The 18,167-nt window shown below is 44.3% G+C and overlaps 2 protein-coding genes across 4 annotated transcripts in view; both read right to left on the reverse strand.

The window, feature by feature from the left end:
- Positions 1 to 427: 427 nt before the first annotated feature.
- On the reverse strand, positions 428 to 4,349 carry LOC145361090 (mitochondrial import inner membrane translocase subunit Tim29-like). The gene is made up of 2 exons (XM_080216674.1): positions 4,222 to 4,349; positions 428 to 1,196 (listed from the first exon to the last, which is right to left on the reverse strand). The coding sequence occupies exons 1-2, from the start codon at positions 4,313 to 4,315 to the stop codon at positions 589 to 591; spliced, it is 702 nt and encodes a 233-aa protein (XP_080072800.1). The 5' UTR covers positions 4,316 to 4,349; the 3' UTR covers positions 428 to 588.
- A 7,573-nt stretch (positions 4,350 to 11,922) lies between these two features.
- carm1 (coactivator-associated arginine methyltransferase 1) overlaps positions 11,923 to 18,167 on the reverse strand; it is a 76,739-nt gene continuing 70,494 nt past the window's right edge. For 2 of the 3 annotated variants that reach the window (XM_080216679.1, XM_080216677.1), the window contains one exon: positions 11,923 to 17,227. In XM_080216679.1, the coding sequence (XP_080072805.1) occupies positions 17,085 to 17,227 (143 nt within the window). In that variant the 3' untranslated portion in view covers positions 11,923 to 17,084. The remainder of the gene's footprint in view (positions 17,228 to 18,167) is intronic. The other variant, XR_013889800.1, reaches the window with a different exon arrangement.

Here is an 18,167-nt window from a genome sequence, read left to right on the forward strand (position 1 = left end):
GTGGGTTAGGTGAATTGGCTATGTTAATGTCAGGGGGACTAACTAGGGTAAATGCATGGGGTTATGGCCTGGGTGGGATTGTGGTTAGTGCAGATTCGATGGGCCGAATGACCTCCCTCTGCACTGTGGAACTCTATATCTCTAACTCATTACATGGGGTACAAGAAGCACCCATGGAGCATTATTTCAGAACAGTCTCTGTAAAGGGGGAGAAAGAAAGATAAAATGGTGAGCTGGGTGGGGAGGCTGTGCATCCGCTCATGGGCTGATTTGTTCAAGTGTGTATACCCTGTGAGGCAAGGCACTACAAGTTCTGTCTCAGTGTTGGGAAATGACAAAGGAAAGTCTGCACCCTGCTTGTATTTCTGTATCAACACAATACTGGCATACTTGTAGCATTGTGACCTGGCCTATCAAGACACCTTCATTTTTGGGATTGTGTTTATTTGAGTTTCGTACATTTTTACACCACAGGAAAAGGTTAAGTAAATCTTTCAAACAGCCAGAGAGGATAAAGCTGCAAGGCTGGGTTTCCACACACACAACGAATTTTGAGGTGTTTTTGTTGCTTGCGCAGCAGAATGTTCATCAACCCCCTCCCCCCTCCACCATGTCTTCTTCTTCAAGAATGACAGGCTGGAACTTTAATTCAAATAATCTCTCATTCTCAGCTGAGTGGAGGTTCTGTGGCGTGACTGTTTGCAGCTCAGCGGGCAAGTAGGCAAACTCGTCATCATTAATGTCCCAGTCTCTCATCTTTGAACTAAGGATCCACCATTTGCCAAAAAACCCAATGTCTAGAACCCTATCTGGAAATTCTGACCATCGTGGCTTCAGATACTCACACTGTGCATTGTATATACTGGTCTTTGCATCATAGGGAGCTGCGTACACCAGAGAGAAGAGCAGCAGGTTCTGGTGTCGGAGTCGACCCTGGTTTTTGACCGTCACCAGATTCTGGACGTGTTGGTCTGACCGGCTGTTCCGGACCCAAGGTGATAGAATCAAAAGCTGGTTGGATGACTCCAACAGAAAGGTGTGAAAGGATTTGTCACAGGGGTTTTTGTATCCACAAACACATGCCCCTGTGAGCAGTGTGCAGTAAAAGGCTGCTTTTCCCGGGTGATCCCTGGCTCCCACAACAATCTCTTTACAGGCCTCTTTGTAATCGTTAACAAGGCTCTGTGTCCAGATACCTGCAAGAGGATAAAACAGCATTAGAAATGGATACTCCACCCTTGTCCCACTTCATCGACAGACTCGCTGACCTTTTATCATTCATGAAGTTGTGAATAAAAGAACTTATAAATACTGATCTATGTCAGAGTCACTGGAGGTGAGAATGAAGGAAAGCAGACCTATGGGACAGCAGAGGTGAGGGAGAATGGAACCGAGGAATGGAGAGAATAGAGGGAGAGAAGAGGAAGGAGAAAGAGAGTGAAGAAAAAGGAGCAGGTGGGAAGACTAATCATGGGAAGTGGGGCACCACAAGGATCACCACTGGGACAATTCATATTTATTGCTTACTATTTAGACTCAAAATTCAATTTCCAATTTTACTGAGAAAAGCTACAACAAATTACATAGAAACATTAATATGCTTGAAAAGGAGGCATATAATTGGCTAATTAATTTCAAGTGAGATAATTATGGGACATAATATTTTGGTAAGAAAAATAATGTGGATTGGCCATGCTAAATTGCCCCTTAAATGTCCAAAGATGTACAGGTTGGGTGGATTGGCCATGCTAAATTGCCCTTTAGCGTCAGGGGATCCAAACGTTATTTGAAAAATAAGAACCTAAATGGGGTTGAGCAAAGGCACCTGAAAATACAAAACACAAATCATTTAAAGTGGTCAATAAGACCATAAAAATATAAACCAAGCAATGGGGTTCATTTCCAAGGGCAGCACAGGGGCACAGTGGTTAGAACTGCTGCCTCACAGTGCCAGGGACCTGGGTTCTATTCCAGCCTTTTGTGACTCTGTGGAGTTTGGATGTTCTCCCAATGGGTTTCCTCCGGGTGCTCTGGTTTCCTACCACAGTCCAAAGATGTACTGGTTCGGTGGATTGACCATCGTAAATTGCCCCTTAAGTGTCCACAGATGTGTAGATTTAGTCATGGGAAATGTTACAGGGATAGAACAGAGAAGAGGCCCTGGGAATTGTTAGAGTTATAGAGTCACAGAGGTTTACAGCATGGAAACAGGCCCTTCGGCCCAACTTGTCCACTCTGCCCAGTTTTTACTATTAAGCTAGTCCCAATTGCTCGTGTTTGGCTCATATCCTCTATATCCATCTTACCCATGTAACTGTCTAAATACTTTTTCAAAATTGTAACCACCTCTACTACTATTTCTGGCAACTTGTTCCAGACACACAACCCTGTGTGTGAAAGAATTGCCCCTCTGGACCCTTTTGTTTCTTCCCTCTCACCTTAAACCTATGCCATCCAGTTTTGGACTTCTCTACTGTTGGGAAAAGATGTTGACTATCTACCTGATCTATGCCCTCATTATTTTATAGACTTCTATAAAATCAATCCTAAGTCTCCTGCAGTCCAGCTTATCTAGTCTTTCTTTATAACTCAAATCATCAAGTCCTGGTAGCATCCTAGTAAATCATTTCTGTGCTCTTTCTAGTTTAATAATATCCTTTTTATAATAGGGTGACCAGAACTGTACACAGTATTCCAAGTGTGGCCTTAACAATGTCTTGTACAACTTCAACAAGGTGTCCTAACTCCTATATTCAATGTTCTGACCAATGAAACCAACCATGCCATACGTCTTCTTCACCACTTTCAAGGAGCTATAAACCTGTACCCCTAGATCTCTTTGTTCTTTAGCTCTCCCCAACACCCCACCATTAATTGAGTAAGTCCTGCCCAGATAGTTGGTGCAGACTAGATGGGATGAATAGCCTCTTTCTACACTGTAGGAATTCTGTGGAGGGACAGTACTGAAAAGTGGAGAAATTATGTTTAATTTGTATTGAACCTTGGTTAGACCGATAAAAGGCAAGTATTGTGGATGTGGGAAATCAATTGAAAACAGAATATCCTGGAAATATTTAGCAAGTTAGGCAGCATCTATGGAGAGAAACAGATTTCATGTTTCACCAGTTCTGACAAACATGGCTTAAAATATTGACTCTGTCTCTTTCTCTTTCCATGGATATTGCCTGAAATGCTTTATATTTCCAGCATTTCATATTTCTATTATTGATTAGATGAAACTCAGGAGTATTGTATGAAATTCTGGTCGTCTCATAGAGATACTGGCTAGTGTGCATAGGAGATTTACAAGAATGGTACTAGAACTGCAAGATTACATTCATGAGGAAAGGATAAATGGGTGCTTTTCTCAAAGAGAAGATCGAGGTCTGACCTAGTCGAGGTCTAATGTAATCAAGATCTTTAAAATTATATAAGTTTTCATAGTGGATAGTGCATGGTGGCACAGTGGTTAGCACTGCTGCATCACAGCACCAAGGACCCAAGTTCAATTCTGGCCTTGAGTTATTGTCTGCAGAGTCTGCACTTTCTCCCTTGTGTCCACGTGCATTTCCGCTGGGTGCTCCAGTTTCCTCCCACACTCCAAAGATGTGTGGGTTAGGTTAATTGACCATGCTAACTTGACCCTAGCGTCAGGGGATTAGCAAGGGAAATGTGTGGGGTTACGGGAATAGGGCCTGTGGTCGGTACAAACTCAAAGGACTGAATGGCCTCTTTCTGCACTGTAGGGATTCTATGATTCACTTGTGGGGATGAGCCTAACTAGAGGCAGCCAACGTGTGATCATACAATCCTTACGTGCAGGAGGCGGCCATTAGGTCCATCGAGTCTGTACCGACCACAATCCACACCCAGGGCCTACATTTACCCTGCTAATTCCCCTGACGCTTGGGTCAATTTAGCATGGACAATCCACTTAACCCGCACACCTTTGGGAATAGGGAATTCAGGAGAAACTACTTATTTTAAAGCCCAGGGCGCTGAGAAAATGGAACTGTGGTTAAGGTGAATGGTATAAATAAATGTCAGAGGAAACTGGACAGATGCAGGATGGAGAGGCTCACAATGACAGATGGGGGAGGCTCGAGAGGGCTGCAGAAGCCAGTATGGACTGGATGGGCCGAAGGGCAGGTTTCTCTACGTCATACCGGGTGAAGAGAGGGGGAGGTGAGAGACTCCCGGGACTCAGACCCGGGCTCTTACCCAGTTTGCTGCTCCGGATTCGGCTCCAGACTCCGGGCGAGACTCCGGCCGCCGAGCAGCGGAACCGCCGCCACAGCGCCGCCATCTTGGCCATCTCATCCCCGCAGCTGCTCCGGCCACCGCATGGAGCCGCCGGCGGAAGGTTCCGCCCTACACCGCACAACCAACCACCCCAATTTAGCATGGCCAATTAACCTAACCTCCACATCTTTGGACTGTAGCAGGGGAGAGAAGGCAGAGCTCAAAGGCTGGGGGGTGGAAGTTGGCTGTCTTTGCAAACAGAGAGCCGTGAGTGGGGAGGGGGCTCGAGTTCTTTAAACTGGCTTCGATCAGCTTGGAAACAGTTTCTCCAGCGGATCCATTTCTCTGCTGCACCGAGCCGACTGTTCGAACTGCGACCGCTTAAAGGGGAGGTTACTATCATTTTATGTCGGCGGAGATTAATTGGGTTAAGCTGAACTTCTCACAAGTTCTACCTCATGTTTATTGCATTGCCCTCCTGAAGTCAGTTTTTACTCCATAGATATGACGGAATTTGGAACCTCGTTAGCAGTTTTGGGCTCTATACCCAAGGAATATACCCAAGGTATGGAATACATATGGTTTGTCCTCACTGGAGCGACCGAGTTTGAGGGGAGACCTGATAGAAGTCTACAAGATTATGAGAGCCATGGCCAGTGGATAGTCAAAGGTTTTTCTAGGGTGGAAGAGTTAATTACTAGGGGACACAGGTTTAAGGTGCGAGGGGCAAGGTTCAAAGGAGATATACAAAGCAGATTTTTTTTACAGAGAGGTAGTAGGTGGCCAGAACTCATTACTGAGGGAGGTAGTGGAAACAGATACGGTACTGAGTTTTAAGGAGCATCTTGACAAGTACATGAATAGGATGGGAATAGAGGGATATGGTTCCCGGAAGGGTACGGGGTTTTAGTTAAGTCGGACAACATGGTCAGTGCAGGCTTGGAGAGGGCCTGTTCCTGTGCTGTAATTTTCTTTGTTCTTTGAATGATGCACTGGTCTTGGAGGGGATCCAGAGGAGGTTCACAAGAATGAAGGGTTTGTCATATGATCTGGGTCTATACTTTCTAAATTTCTAAAGATGAGGGGGGGCGGAATCTAACTGGAACTTACAGAATACTGAGAGGCCAAGATAGAGTGGACCTGAAGAGGATGTTTCCGCCAGTGGGAGAGACTAGAACTCGAGGGCACATCTCAGGGAGAAGGGATGCTCTTTCAAACTGGGATAAGGAAAAATTTTGTCAGAGGATAGTGAATCTTTGGAACTCATTGCCACAGGGGACCAGGTCAGAGTGTCTTTAAGACAGGGGTAGATACTTTCTTGATCAATAAGGGGATCAAGGTAAGAGAATGGGGATTGAGAATCATAGCAGCCATGATTGAATGATGGAGCTGACTTAATGGGTCGAATAGCCTAATTCTGCTCCTATATCTTATGGTCTTATGGAGAGGGGGCTGGAGGAAGTGGAGCAGGATAGATCAAAGTAAGGAGGGATTGACAAAGATGTCATGGGCACAAGACAAAGGGAGTGTTAACAGACTACAGGTCCTCACAACCCTCTTCCCTGTAAGGACTTCATCCTGTTCTCGGATGCATCTGTTCTGATTATGCTACCTTCAGAAACAGAGCTTCTGCTTAACTGATGTTCACCCACTACTGTGGGAGACTGGCACTCAATCAAATTCAATCCATCTATCTCACTTATGCCCTTACTCCTTCCCCTTCCTCCCAGAAACATGTTGGTTCCCCTCATCCTTAATTTTCACTCCACCAGCCACTGCATTTAAAAGATCATCCTCCACCATTTCCACCAAATCCAGCATGATGCCACTATGAATCACATCTGCCCCTCAACCCTGTCAGCATTCTGCAGGAACCACCTCCTCCGTGATATCCTGGTCCATTCTTCCATCGCCCCCTCCAACCTTTCATTCCCTTCCAATGCAATTGCAGAAAGCATGATACTTGCCCCTCAGAATTTTTTTCCAATAACTTCCCCACTGTTGGTGTTAGGCTCACTCGCCTGCAATTACCTCGTTTATCCTTACTTCCTTTCTTGGATAATGGTAGCAAATTAGCTGTCCTCCAAACCTCTGGCACCTCTAGTGTAACAGAGATGTTGGCATTGGACAGGGGCAAGCACAGTAAGAAGTCTTGACTCAATCGATCGACAGTTCCAAAGCGCCACAGCAAAAAAACTGCACTGACCTCCTCAGAAGACAAACATGGGACACGGCAGACAAAGTACCCTTCGTTGTCCAGTACTTCCCCAGAGCGGAGAAGCTATGACATCTTACGTTGCAGGAAAGGATGTCCCGAGGCACGGTACGTTGGGGAGACCACGCAGATGCTACAACAACGGATGAGTGAACACCGCTCGACAATCACCAGGCAGGAGTGTTCTCTTCCTATTAGGGAGCACTTCCGCAGTCATGGGCATTCAGCCTCTGATCTTCGGGTAAGTGTTCTCCAAAGCGACCTTCACAACACAAGGCAACGCAGAATCGCTGAGCAGAAACTGATAGCCAAGTTTCTCACACAAGGACAGCCTCAACCAGGATCTGGGGTTCATGTCATGCTATCTGTAACCCCCTAGACGTGCAAAATCTCATTAACTGTCCTGGCTGGAGACAATACGCATCTCTTTAACCTGTGCTTAACCCTCTCTCCACTCACATTGTCTATACCTTTAAGACTTGATTACCTGTAAAGGCTCGCGTTCCAACCATTATCTTGTGAATTGAGTTTGTCTATATCTGTTCTGTTTGTGAACACAACTCCCACTCACCTGAAGAAGGAGCGACACTCCGAAAGCTTGTGCTACTAAATAAACTTGTTGGACTTTAACCTGGTGTTGAGAGACTTCTTACTGTACCTCTCCTGTGGCCTGAGAAGATTTGAAAATTAGCAGCAGTCTTTGCAATCTCCTCCCTTGCCTCCCACAGAATCCTGGGGTACATCTCATCTGGACCTGGAGATTTATCCACTTTTAAAAGACCACTAAAACCTACTCCCTCCCAATGCTAATTTATTTAATTAGATTACCCCCTCCCTGATTTCTATACCTACATCATCCTTCACCATAATGAACATGCAAAAAAACCCAGTCAAAACTTCACCTATGTCTTCTGGCTCCACACAGATTGTCACTTTGGTCCCTAACGGGGTCGACTATTTCCCTGGTCATCCTCTTGCTTTTAATAGGCTGGCAAAGCACCTTGGGAATTTGCTTTATTTTGCCCACTAATGTTTTTTCATGCTCCCTCTTTGCTCTCCTAATTTATTTAAGAATCCCCTTGCACTTTTTAATACTCTCAAGCTTTTAGCCCTTGATCTGCAATAAGCCTTAATAATTCTTTATCCAATCCTGGATATCCCCTTGACACCCATGTTTTCTGGAACTTGTTGATTTTTAATGACTCCCATTGTTCCAATGTAGCTTTTTCTACAAGTAGGCGCTCTCAGTCTGCTTTGGCCAGATCCTGTCCTATTTAAATCAGTTTCTCCCAGTTTAGAACCTGTGTTTTCAGTCCATCTTTTTCCTTTTCCATAACTACCTTAAATGTTATTGAGTTATGGTCACTATCACAAAATGCTCCCCTACTGACACTTCTACCACTGGCTTCATTTCTTAAAATTACGGCCAATGCTGCCCCTCAAATTGTAGGACTTTCTCCATGCCAGCTCAAAAAGCTCTCCTGGATGCATCTTAAGAATTCCACTCCTTCCAAGCCTTTCACACTTTGCCTGTCCCAATTAATGTTGGGGAAGTTGAAATCTCTTATTATTTCTACACTTCTAAAATTTGCCTATACATCTACTCTTGCATCTCTTCTTGACTTGGGGCCCTATCGTGCACACCCAGCAAAGTGATTGCCCCTTTTTGTTTTTTAAATTCTCCTCATATGGCCTCAATTGAAGAGCCTGCTAAGGTATCATTCCTCCTCACTTCAGTAATTCACTCAAAGAAAATTTGGAACAGGCCCTTCAGCTCTCCAAACCTGCACTGATCATGCCGCCCGACTGAACTAATCCCCCCTAAAAGAATAAAGGAAATTACAGCACAGGAACAAGCCAAATGGAGGGCTCGTACGGGATTTGAACCCGGGATCTCTTGAAAGCTTGCGGGCTTTAACACCAAAAGCGAGAATCATACCCCGATACCAACCAGCTACCAATAGGAAAAAAAAATTAAATTCCTCCTCATCGGGGAATTGAACCCCTGTCTCCCACGTGACAGGCAGGGATACTAACCACTATATTAATGAGGAATACTCTTTGATCAATAACACAACACCTCTTCTACATTCCCCACTGCCTTGTCTGAATATTGTATACCTTGGAATATTGGACTGCCAGTCCTGCCACACCCCCTTGTCCTTGTAATAGCAATAATGTCATACTCCCATTAGTTAACCAATACCCTCAACGCATCTGCCTTACCCACAAGATTCCTTGCATTAAAATAAATGCCATCCAGCCTTGCCATATTCCCTTGGGCCTTAACATTCCTCTCTTCGCTCTGCCTTCCAGACTGCCTTGGATGCATTGCATTGCCTTATAGAGGAGCATTTTTCTTTATATGCGACCCTCAACTAAATTAGCACCAGTCAGCTGGGTGCAGCTTCACAGCAACACTAGATAGCTCAGACATTAAACTTGCATTTCTAAATTACTTTTAATCTAGAAAGAAAAACACACCCGAAGCAGCTGAAATACAAATTCTACTCTTTTAATAGTCATAGAATCAGAATTCTGCAGTGCAGAAGGAGGCCATTTGGATCATCGAGTCTGCACTGACCACAATCCCACCCAAGCCCTGTTCCCGTAACCCCATGTATTTACTCTGCTAATCCCCTAACAATAGGATCAAATTAGCATGGCCAGTCAACTAACCTGCTCACGTTTGGGAGAAAACTGGAGTATCTGGAGGAAACCCACACAGACATGGGGAGAATGTGCAATCTTCACACACTGACCCGAGGCTGGAATTGAACATGGGGTCCCTGGCACTGGGAGGCAACAGTGCTAATGACCGTGCCACCCCAGTCAGCTGTGACATCCAGCCCTCATGCCAGACCTTCACTATCTAGCCTCATCAAAACTGCCACCACTGGTTCGTATCCGCTTTGAAATGGTGCCTTTAATAAAAGAACGGTGCCCGGCAAACTAACTGACCACAATCCCACTCAGGCCCTATCCCCATAATCCCATGCATTCACCCTAGCGTCGGGGGACTAGCTAAGGGGCAATTTACAATGGCCAATCCATACATCTTCAAACTGTGGAAGAAAACCGGAGCACCTGGAGGAAACCCATGCAGACACGGGAGAATGTGCAAACTCCACACAGTGACCCAAGCTGGGAGTTGAACCTGTGTCCCTGGAGCTGTGAGGCAGCAGTCAGTGCTAACCACTGTACTGCCCCTTAGTTTTTGGGCTGAGGTTTATACTTGGTATACCTTATCTCCCTAATGCATTGAAAGCAGGATTATTTTTTCCCCTCAACTTTGTTAAGTCAGTTAGAAAATGTACGAGTCATACCCAAACTCCACATTTAACAAAAGTAATTTTCAGGCTGTGGCCATCTCTGACTAGCCTTTATCTGGAGGCCACTAGAGATCGGCAATAATGCAAATTTCAATTTTTGATGCAAGTCAAAGGTTTGCTTCAGAGAGGAAGTTGTCACACAAAGGGCCTGCTACAGCAGGTCTCGTCTCTGGTGTCAGTGAACCATTTGGATTTTACAATTCTGACAGCTGCATAGTCATGTTTAGGGATTCAAATTCATATTCTTATGGTGAAATATGTACTAGCATTGGCTGGATTATTAATACAGGCATCTGGGTTAGTAAAATATTCACTATACTATCACATCCCATTACAGCAGCTGATTTGTATAGATTGGCATTTAACACTATACAGCATCATTCTGGAGGTCACAGTGGTCTTCAAATTTCACCCGAGACATTTTCCACATTCCTTTCTATTGAACAAGACTAAAACACTGATATTTAGAAATGTGAAAATAAAACTCAGCTGTTAAGAATGCCATCACAATAGTTGTTCCACATATGAATAAGGATTTCCACAGAAAGTGAATGTAAAGGCGCAGTGGTAGTGGTTAGCACTGCTGCCTCACAGCGCCAGGGACCCACGTTCGATTCCCGATTTGGGTCACTGTCTGTGGGGAGTCTGCATGTTCTCCCTGTGTCTGTGTGGGTTTTGTCCAGGTGCTCCAGTTTCCTCCCAGAGTCTGAAAGATATGTTGGTTAGGTGCTAAATTCTCCCTCAGTGTACCCAAACAGGCACCGGAGCGTGACGACTAGGGGATTTTCACAGTAACTTCATTGCAGTGTCGTGAGCCTACTTGTGACTAATGCTTACACTTTAAACATTGTTATTTTTCACTTACCTGCATTGATGCTGGTCTGTTTCTTTTGTTATTTCAGAGCACACCCAGAAACAACTACAGACCAGGTAAGACCTTTTGCTAATTAATAATGTAACAGCACATATTAAGTTTTTTTTCACAACATGCCACAATGGCATTGGAACTCTGCGGTTTAGTCCATAGTATCATAGTCTGGGAACAGGATAGCTGATGCACTGCTTCCTGCAACATTGGTCTGAAAGGGGGCTGTAAAATTCTGTGATCTTGACAATTGCTGAAGTGCGAACCAGATTGAAGTCACAGATCATCAAAGCACCCTGATATACTCACCAAGCTGACAAAATGGATTCCAAAAATCTCCACAACTCAAAGTCACAGAATGATTTCTCAGCTGGACCACCCAAAGTAGGTTTTCTATTCAGTTCATACGATTAAATAAACCACTTATCAGTTTACTGGGCACCACTCTTCTCTTATTAAAGGCACCATTTCAAACCAGATGCAAACTAGTGGTGGCCGTTTGGATGAGGCTAGATAGTGAAGCTGGGGCGTTACAGCTACACTGGGCAGCATGGTGGCACAGTGGTTAAGCATTGTTGCCTCACAGCGCCAGAGACCTAGGTTCAATTCCAGCTTCAGATCAGCGTTTGCACAATCTCCCTGTGTCTGTGTGGATTTCCTTCGGGTGCTCCAGTTTCGTCCCACAGTTCAAAGATGTGTGGGTTAGGTTGATTGGCCATGCTAAATTGACCGTAGTGTTAAGAGATTAGCAGAGTAAATATGCGGGGTTACAGGAATAGGGCCGTGTAAGATTGTGGTCGGTGCAGACTTGATGGACCGAATTGTCTCCTTCTGCACTGTAGGGATTCAGGGATTTTATGCTTCTACAACTGGACACCAAGTGAAGTTGACATTGAGAGGAGCACTGCAGGCAACCACATGCCTCTTATAACTATGGCTGGGCAGCAATTGAATCTGAAACGTTCTCATCCGTGAAGCTCAGTGCCACACAAATAGCCCACTTAGTCACTCAGTTGTAGCTCTAATCATTGTCAGAGCCAGTGCACAAGTTGTGGACATGCCTAATCTCTGGTGAGCTGGTGCGGCACAGCGGACGTAGTTTAATCATAGCATGGGAAATGCAGAGCGTAAGCAATCTGGCTGGTCACAGATCTTCATCAACTGTAGCCATGGAAAAGCCTCACATATGGACACTGCATTCTCCTATCTGGAGTTAGCAGGGGAAGAGATTTAAAAAAAAATCAATTAAAGATCACTCAAAAACCATCTAATATTAGTGTTTTATTTGATAATTCATGTATTACAGGATTATGATTTTCTAATATGATCTAACAATCTCATGTCGCTGTAATAAAATCTACACACAACACAGATGAACAAAGGTCTAGCAGTCTACAGAAACATTTCTAGATACACCAAAACACTAAACTACACATTGGTAAAATCCTCTAGCAAGGGTTGGATCAGGAAAGCTGTAAGTGGGTTAACCAGAATAGTTCAGGGTCAATAACACGCTCATTTGGAAAGTAGGAACGGATTTTAAAAGTTCAAAAGGCAGGATGAAAACTCTGCCCCATGCTTTGCACCAATTATTCAGGGGGAAAAACATTTACAAGGGCAGACCCACCAAGTTCAATGTGTCAAGATGAGTGACGACTCCCCAGAGTACTTGTTCACAACTCACTTAAACCACAACTTCGGATGCAGGGATTACAAAGAGAGTCAGGGATAATCCCAGACTTTCAAATGGGATCCACATTAGTAACTCTGAACTGTTCCATTCAAGTTTCACCAGTTACTGTGCCACCTGCCCAGCTAATCATGGATCAATTATCCTTGCTGTTAGCCATCGCTGTGATAATTTATCACATTAAACCCATACCCATTCTAATTTTTTTTTTAAAATCCCTTTTACTGTAGAAATATCCTACAAAGCTGCCTAATTGAGGAGGTTGAGGCTAATGTTGAAATCACGCCTGCGCTGCAATACTCAATTAGGGATCACACTGACACAGGATTACTGGCGCAAGGCTTCACACACCCTGCAGAATTACAGGCTGCGCGCACACTGCGCCAAGATTCAGCAATCATTCACTCCAATAAACCTGACAATACACTGCAAGTGTTCCTTCAGCTGTGCACAGTCACTCATGCCTATATAATGAGAGCTCCACACCACAGAACTCCAATAACTGACCATGTCTTAAGAAACATTCTCTATCTATTGAGCATAGCTTTGTGGATCCTAATTAGGTGCCAATGTCTAGTTTTGGGCTTTTCTGCATATAAATGTTATGCTAGCTTGACTCAAAGAGGCACTATGATACTGTTTGATGTTCAGGCCAAGAAGACACAATGGGCAAAGCCGAGGTGTGCTGTTTCTGAGCAGAAACATTAAGCCAATAGCCCAAAGCCACCCGATTGTTCTGAAGTCATTCCAGGCAAGACAAGCAAGGTCATTGGGGGATTTAACTGAAAAACACAAATCACAGGATAAAGTCTCAACCAAATAAACAAATCCCCTGAATGACTGAAGGATGTGTGGCATCAACAGCAAGATCCAAAAGACACTAAAACTTATTGATAATCTGAATGTTTACCCCTCATCAGCTCACTCTGAACACCACGTAGATGTGGCTGGTCTCTGCATATAGGCACTCCGTAGACCCATACCAGACAAAGTTCAGGTCACAGTTTAGGATTGAAAGGGGTGTGTGTGTGTGTGTGTGTGCACGTGTGTTTGTTTTGTGGGGGTGGGTGAAAAGAGACAATGATAGTCTTATCTACAAGTCAACGGACGGTACTGGTGAATTAACTGAGGCACCATTCTCTTCCCCCAGATTCTTGCTACAAAGGCAGTGATCAGTCAGTATGTACCGAGAGCTGCAACAATCCATTCTGTTTTGTAGGGGATATAGTAGTCACATGTTGACTCAAATTCATTTTGGACTGGATAACAAGTTGGAAGAGGCTGTTATATAATTTTTAAAGGTCAGGTTCACAATTTAGCACTTCTAGGACAATTGTGGAGAGGGGAGGAGGGATGGTGAGAAGGGCAAAAGTAAAGAAACAACAATGATACCAGGCTTTCAGCAGAAGTTAAAATCCAAAGAAAAGAAATCTCCATTAATCCATTCGACAATTCTTCTAAAACAAGGCACCATTGACACAGCTACACCTTTAACATACGGCTCCCAGTGATCAGCAGAAAGTTGACAGGACGTTGTTCTAAACTGCACACTGCCCTTGCATTCAAAGTCAGACACCAATATCTGAGTCCCAGGCAACCACTCTAAAGCCGATGCTACTGATTGAGCTGTGGGTGAAGTGGTGAGGAGGAGGGAGGCAATTTGAGAAATCACTTCATAGGCTAAAGGATCCTTCTTAATACTATTAAAATTGTCACCAATGGCATACATGTTCCAGACAGAAAGTAGGATTGTGCCTACTGGAACGCAATTTTTTTTTCTCCAAATTGGATGCGATTAACACCCCTCTTCTCCAAATACCTGGTTAAAACATCACAATTTATTGCTACTAAAGTTGATGCAATAATGCTTTCTTGATAAGATCAAATTCCACACTTCCTACACTCAGAATCCTACAGTGCAGAAGGAAACCATTTGACCCATCAAGCCTGCACTGACCACAATGCCACTCAGGCCCTATCCCCATAACCCCATGCATTTATCTTAGCTAATCCCCTTGACACTAAGGGGCAATTTAGCATGGTCAATCCACCTAACCCACACATCTTTGGACTGTGGGAGGAAACCCACGCAGACACAGTGAGAACATGCAAACTCCACACAGTCACTCAAGCCAGGAATTAAACCCAGGTCCCTGGCACTGTGAGGCAGCAATGCTAACCCCAGTGCCACTGTGCAATCCTTCTGAATAACCACTCTTCCCCCATCCTGCAGTTACTGCAACAGTGCAAGAGGCCTGTAACCTAGAAGTGTTGTAGAGGCAAAATTGTTAAAGTAGCTCTCTTTGGAAGCCTGGGACCATTACTGAGATAATATCCTGAAGCTCCTGAATGATTTGAAGCTCAGGTTAAAAAGTGAGACCTGCAGTCCCAGTTGACAAACCACTTTGCACAAGCCAAGATTTAACACCCCCACCCCAACTATCAGCAATGAAGCCATCGCCTACACAGACTAAAACTGAAATCTCAAAAAGGCAGCTGGCAGGTTCCAGAAACTCCATAAAAATGTGCCACATACACCAGTTTCTTGTGCATGAAGGAATAGATAGTTTGGCCACTGGACAGGCATTCCACTCCCAACCCCTGCTTTATAAGTTAGCTCACTTTGCTAAGAAGCCCAACTCAATCTCCTTTCTCCACCACACCTCACACAGGTTTGTGAAGAGTGAGTTGTATCACATGCCAGATTTAAAACTGAAACCGACCGGATACATCTTCGATTTTTGCATTCAAGGAAAATGGATGACTCAAGACAAGGTTTTGTTGTAGAAGCTCATGCTCTCCCATACATACAATAACTATAGGCAAAACCGAACTGTTCATCCCACTACTACCCCAATTCTCAATACTGTTGGCAATATCAGATCCAAAACTGCCAGAACCATAAGCGGGTCCATCAAACGTTCACACTCCTTTCCATTCACGCAAGGAAATCAGTGCCGCTCCTCCCCACCAATCAACAGCATTAATGCGCATCTGAAAATAACGGCGACCAATGAACTCACCAGAGCCAGGGCACAGGATTCTGAAAAAAGGAAAGGAATCGGGTCGATTTGTCCTTGCCTCAAAGTAAAACCTCTTGAATGAAAGCGAAACATCTTGTATGACAAGACAGCTAGAATCTACAGTCAATCCGCAGAATTTAAAGAGATCCTTCCTTCTATCAGAGACTGCTGCCAGTAATAATACAACTATTTCAATAGAAATATACAGACATGTTATCAGTTGCTATCAGAAAGAGCTCATTCTCGTCGGATCTGATAGAAAAGTGAAGTTTTCATTACTTTCGATCTACAGATTTTGTAAGTTAATCACAGAAGGGTGCATGCAACTAGAATGAATTTATCTGGAGTGTGGAGCACAAAAAAATCCCGTACCCTAACCATGGTGTCCCACTACTAGAGAATACATCGACCCCCCAAATCTGCAGCATCCCTTTAATTTGTATACGGAGGTGAAACCCAATATACTTACACACACACACACACACACACACACACACACAATCACACACACAGTTTATGCTAAAGCAGTCAGACCCGTTTCAATATGTGTATGGCACCTGCCATTTCAAGAGTAGCACAGCACCCACCAGCACAGGTACTCATCCTACTGCCATTGCAGTTTCAACTCGACTGCATTCAAAATGACAGCAGGCACACAAATGAGAAATAAAGCCACTGGAAACAGAAAAACAAAAAAGATGCAGGGCTGTCCATCAACCCCTCAATATAAGATGCTTTGCCCACTGGCAAGTTAACAGTTTGAGCTGGAGGCAATGAAGAGCTTGCCACTGCATGGTTGCTCTTGGTATTGTTGAGCCACAGGTTGGCGCTGTGCGGTTTTCAGTCGCTCCGCCCAGTTTGACCAGATTTGTATTTCTGGATCAGAGGGAGATCTTGCCAAAAAAAAAGCAAAAAACGGATAAAAGCAAGTGCCAAGAAAAGCAAAACTCAAAAACGTGCAGCCACCCGCCCGTTCCCCTCAACTATACAGTCCATACCAGCCCTCTCTCCACAGGACGAACCTGGGAGCTTCTCAATCGTTTCAAAGGAGTTGGGAAGAGCATTTTCCACTTAGTCTATTGGTACTTAAAGGAACTTGTCTTATATAAAAAAAAACCTTTAAAATGAAAAATGTCTTAAGTATCAAAAACATTTAGAATATTTATTATGTTTATACCCAGTAATTGCCATTTTCAAAACTTTCACTTAACAGCTTCCATTAACCCAAAATCCCCAAGTGATCAGTTCATTTAGGCTGGGGGGGCAATAGTTAGGATAACAGAGAAGAAGGAAGAGAAAATGTCATACTAGGAAACCAGCAATCTGTCTCACCGCACTGGATATGTTCGTCTCTACCTGCAGCACTCCTGACAACAAACTGGAGAGGAAATCTATTAACTACAGACTTTAAATTGCAGGACCAAAACAGCATTTATTTTCCCACCCCCATTTTCGTTATATAAAACTTTACAAGTCTGGTATCAAAGAATTTGCATGTTGTCATTTCCATGGCAGAACCAAAATACACACACACGCGCGCGCGCACACACACATACACACGCACACACACACCCTCAGGCTTAGCTAAGTCCATGGACAATGAATTTGGACAATTCATGGAGATTGGGTTTTTTGGAGAGGGAACTGAATCTGCGTTTCGTTTTTTTTTCCTCTCAAAAGTGTCAGTTCAAAAGGTCGGAGGCGGTGTCATGAACTCTTAGCTCCCATAGTGCATTGTGTTGGTGCTTATGGACATTGGAGAAGCCATGGAGATGGCAGCACCGCCCATGGTGAACTGACTGTTGATTGGATAGTGGCTGCTACTGGCAATCACTCCACCCTGTCCACCGCTCGAAGATCCTAGCAAAGCAAAACAGAACAAAACAAAGAACATCCATAAACAGAGTTTTACAGGTTAAAACACCCTCACATTATAGAGGCGCTCACAGTACTGATGCCCTGCCCCAACTTTCAAAGCCATGTCTCCTTTTGGAGAGGCTCCTACTGATTCAGACAGCTAGCTGATTGCTCAAGCAGTGGTGCTGCTGGGACTCTCAACTAGTGTTTCCAACCCCTCAAGGATTGTCCGCAGCTTTCAACCCACTCACTTTGGATAGGCCAGTGAATAGTTCAGGTAAATCACCCAACTTGAGCCAGTTATCCCATTTGAACCTATCCATCCAGTCTTGAAAGTAACAAGAGAAGAAGCAAAATTAGACAATGCTGCCAGTCAGGGGAGTAGTTGAAGGGGCTAGTGATGGCCTATTTCTTTACACTATCCCCTTCCAATAAATGTAAAAACTTAATCCCATATAGGGCTACATCATCAGCTGACAGTGAACCTGCCATATGAATTGGATCCCACCCATTTGAGACTGACCACTGAAAACCTCCTCACAAGCACAAAGCTACATTTAGGATGATATGAACCACAGGTGGCAGAAACTTGGATTCTTTTCAATAGCATTTTGGTGCCAATTTTCTTTTCTCCCCCTCTCCTGAAAAGCTGCATCCAGCTAAAGTTTGATTCCACAGGCATTGGTTGCCTTGTGCTGCCTTGCCCAAGCACTCATTGTTAACATGCAGGTGGAGGAGTGTTCACAGGCTGGTTAACCACAAGGGTGCAAGAAAGGGGAGGAAGGGCAGCCCTGATAGCGAGCCATTTCTGTTCTCACTTGCACATTCCTATATCCAAATGGGGTTACTGAATAGCCTTGAGATAAACTGAAGTGCCCAACCCCTTTCCTTGACTTTAGACAAAAGCCCGTCACCCGTGATTGAATAACAAACTACATGCAAT

Source organism: Carcharhinus amblyrhynchos, chromosome 33 (assembly GCF_965287045.1).
Source record: "Carcharhinus amblyrhynchos chromosome 33, sCarAmb.v2.hapA, whole genome shotgun sequence".
NCBI classification, from domain to species: domain Eukaryota; kingdom Metazoa; phylum Chordata; class Chondrichthyes; order Carcharhiniformes; family Carcharhinidae; genus Carcharhinus; species Carcharhinus amblyrhynchos.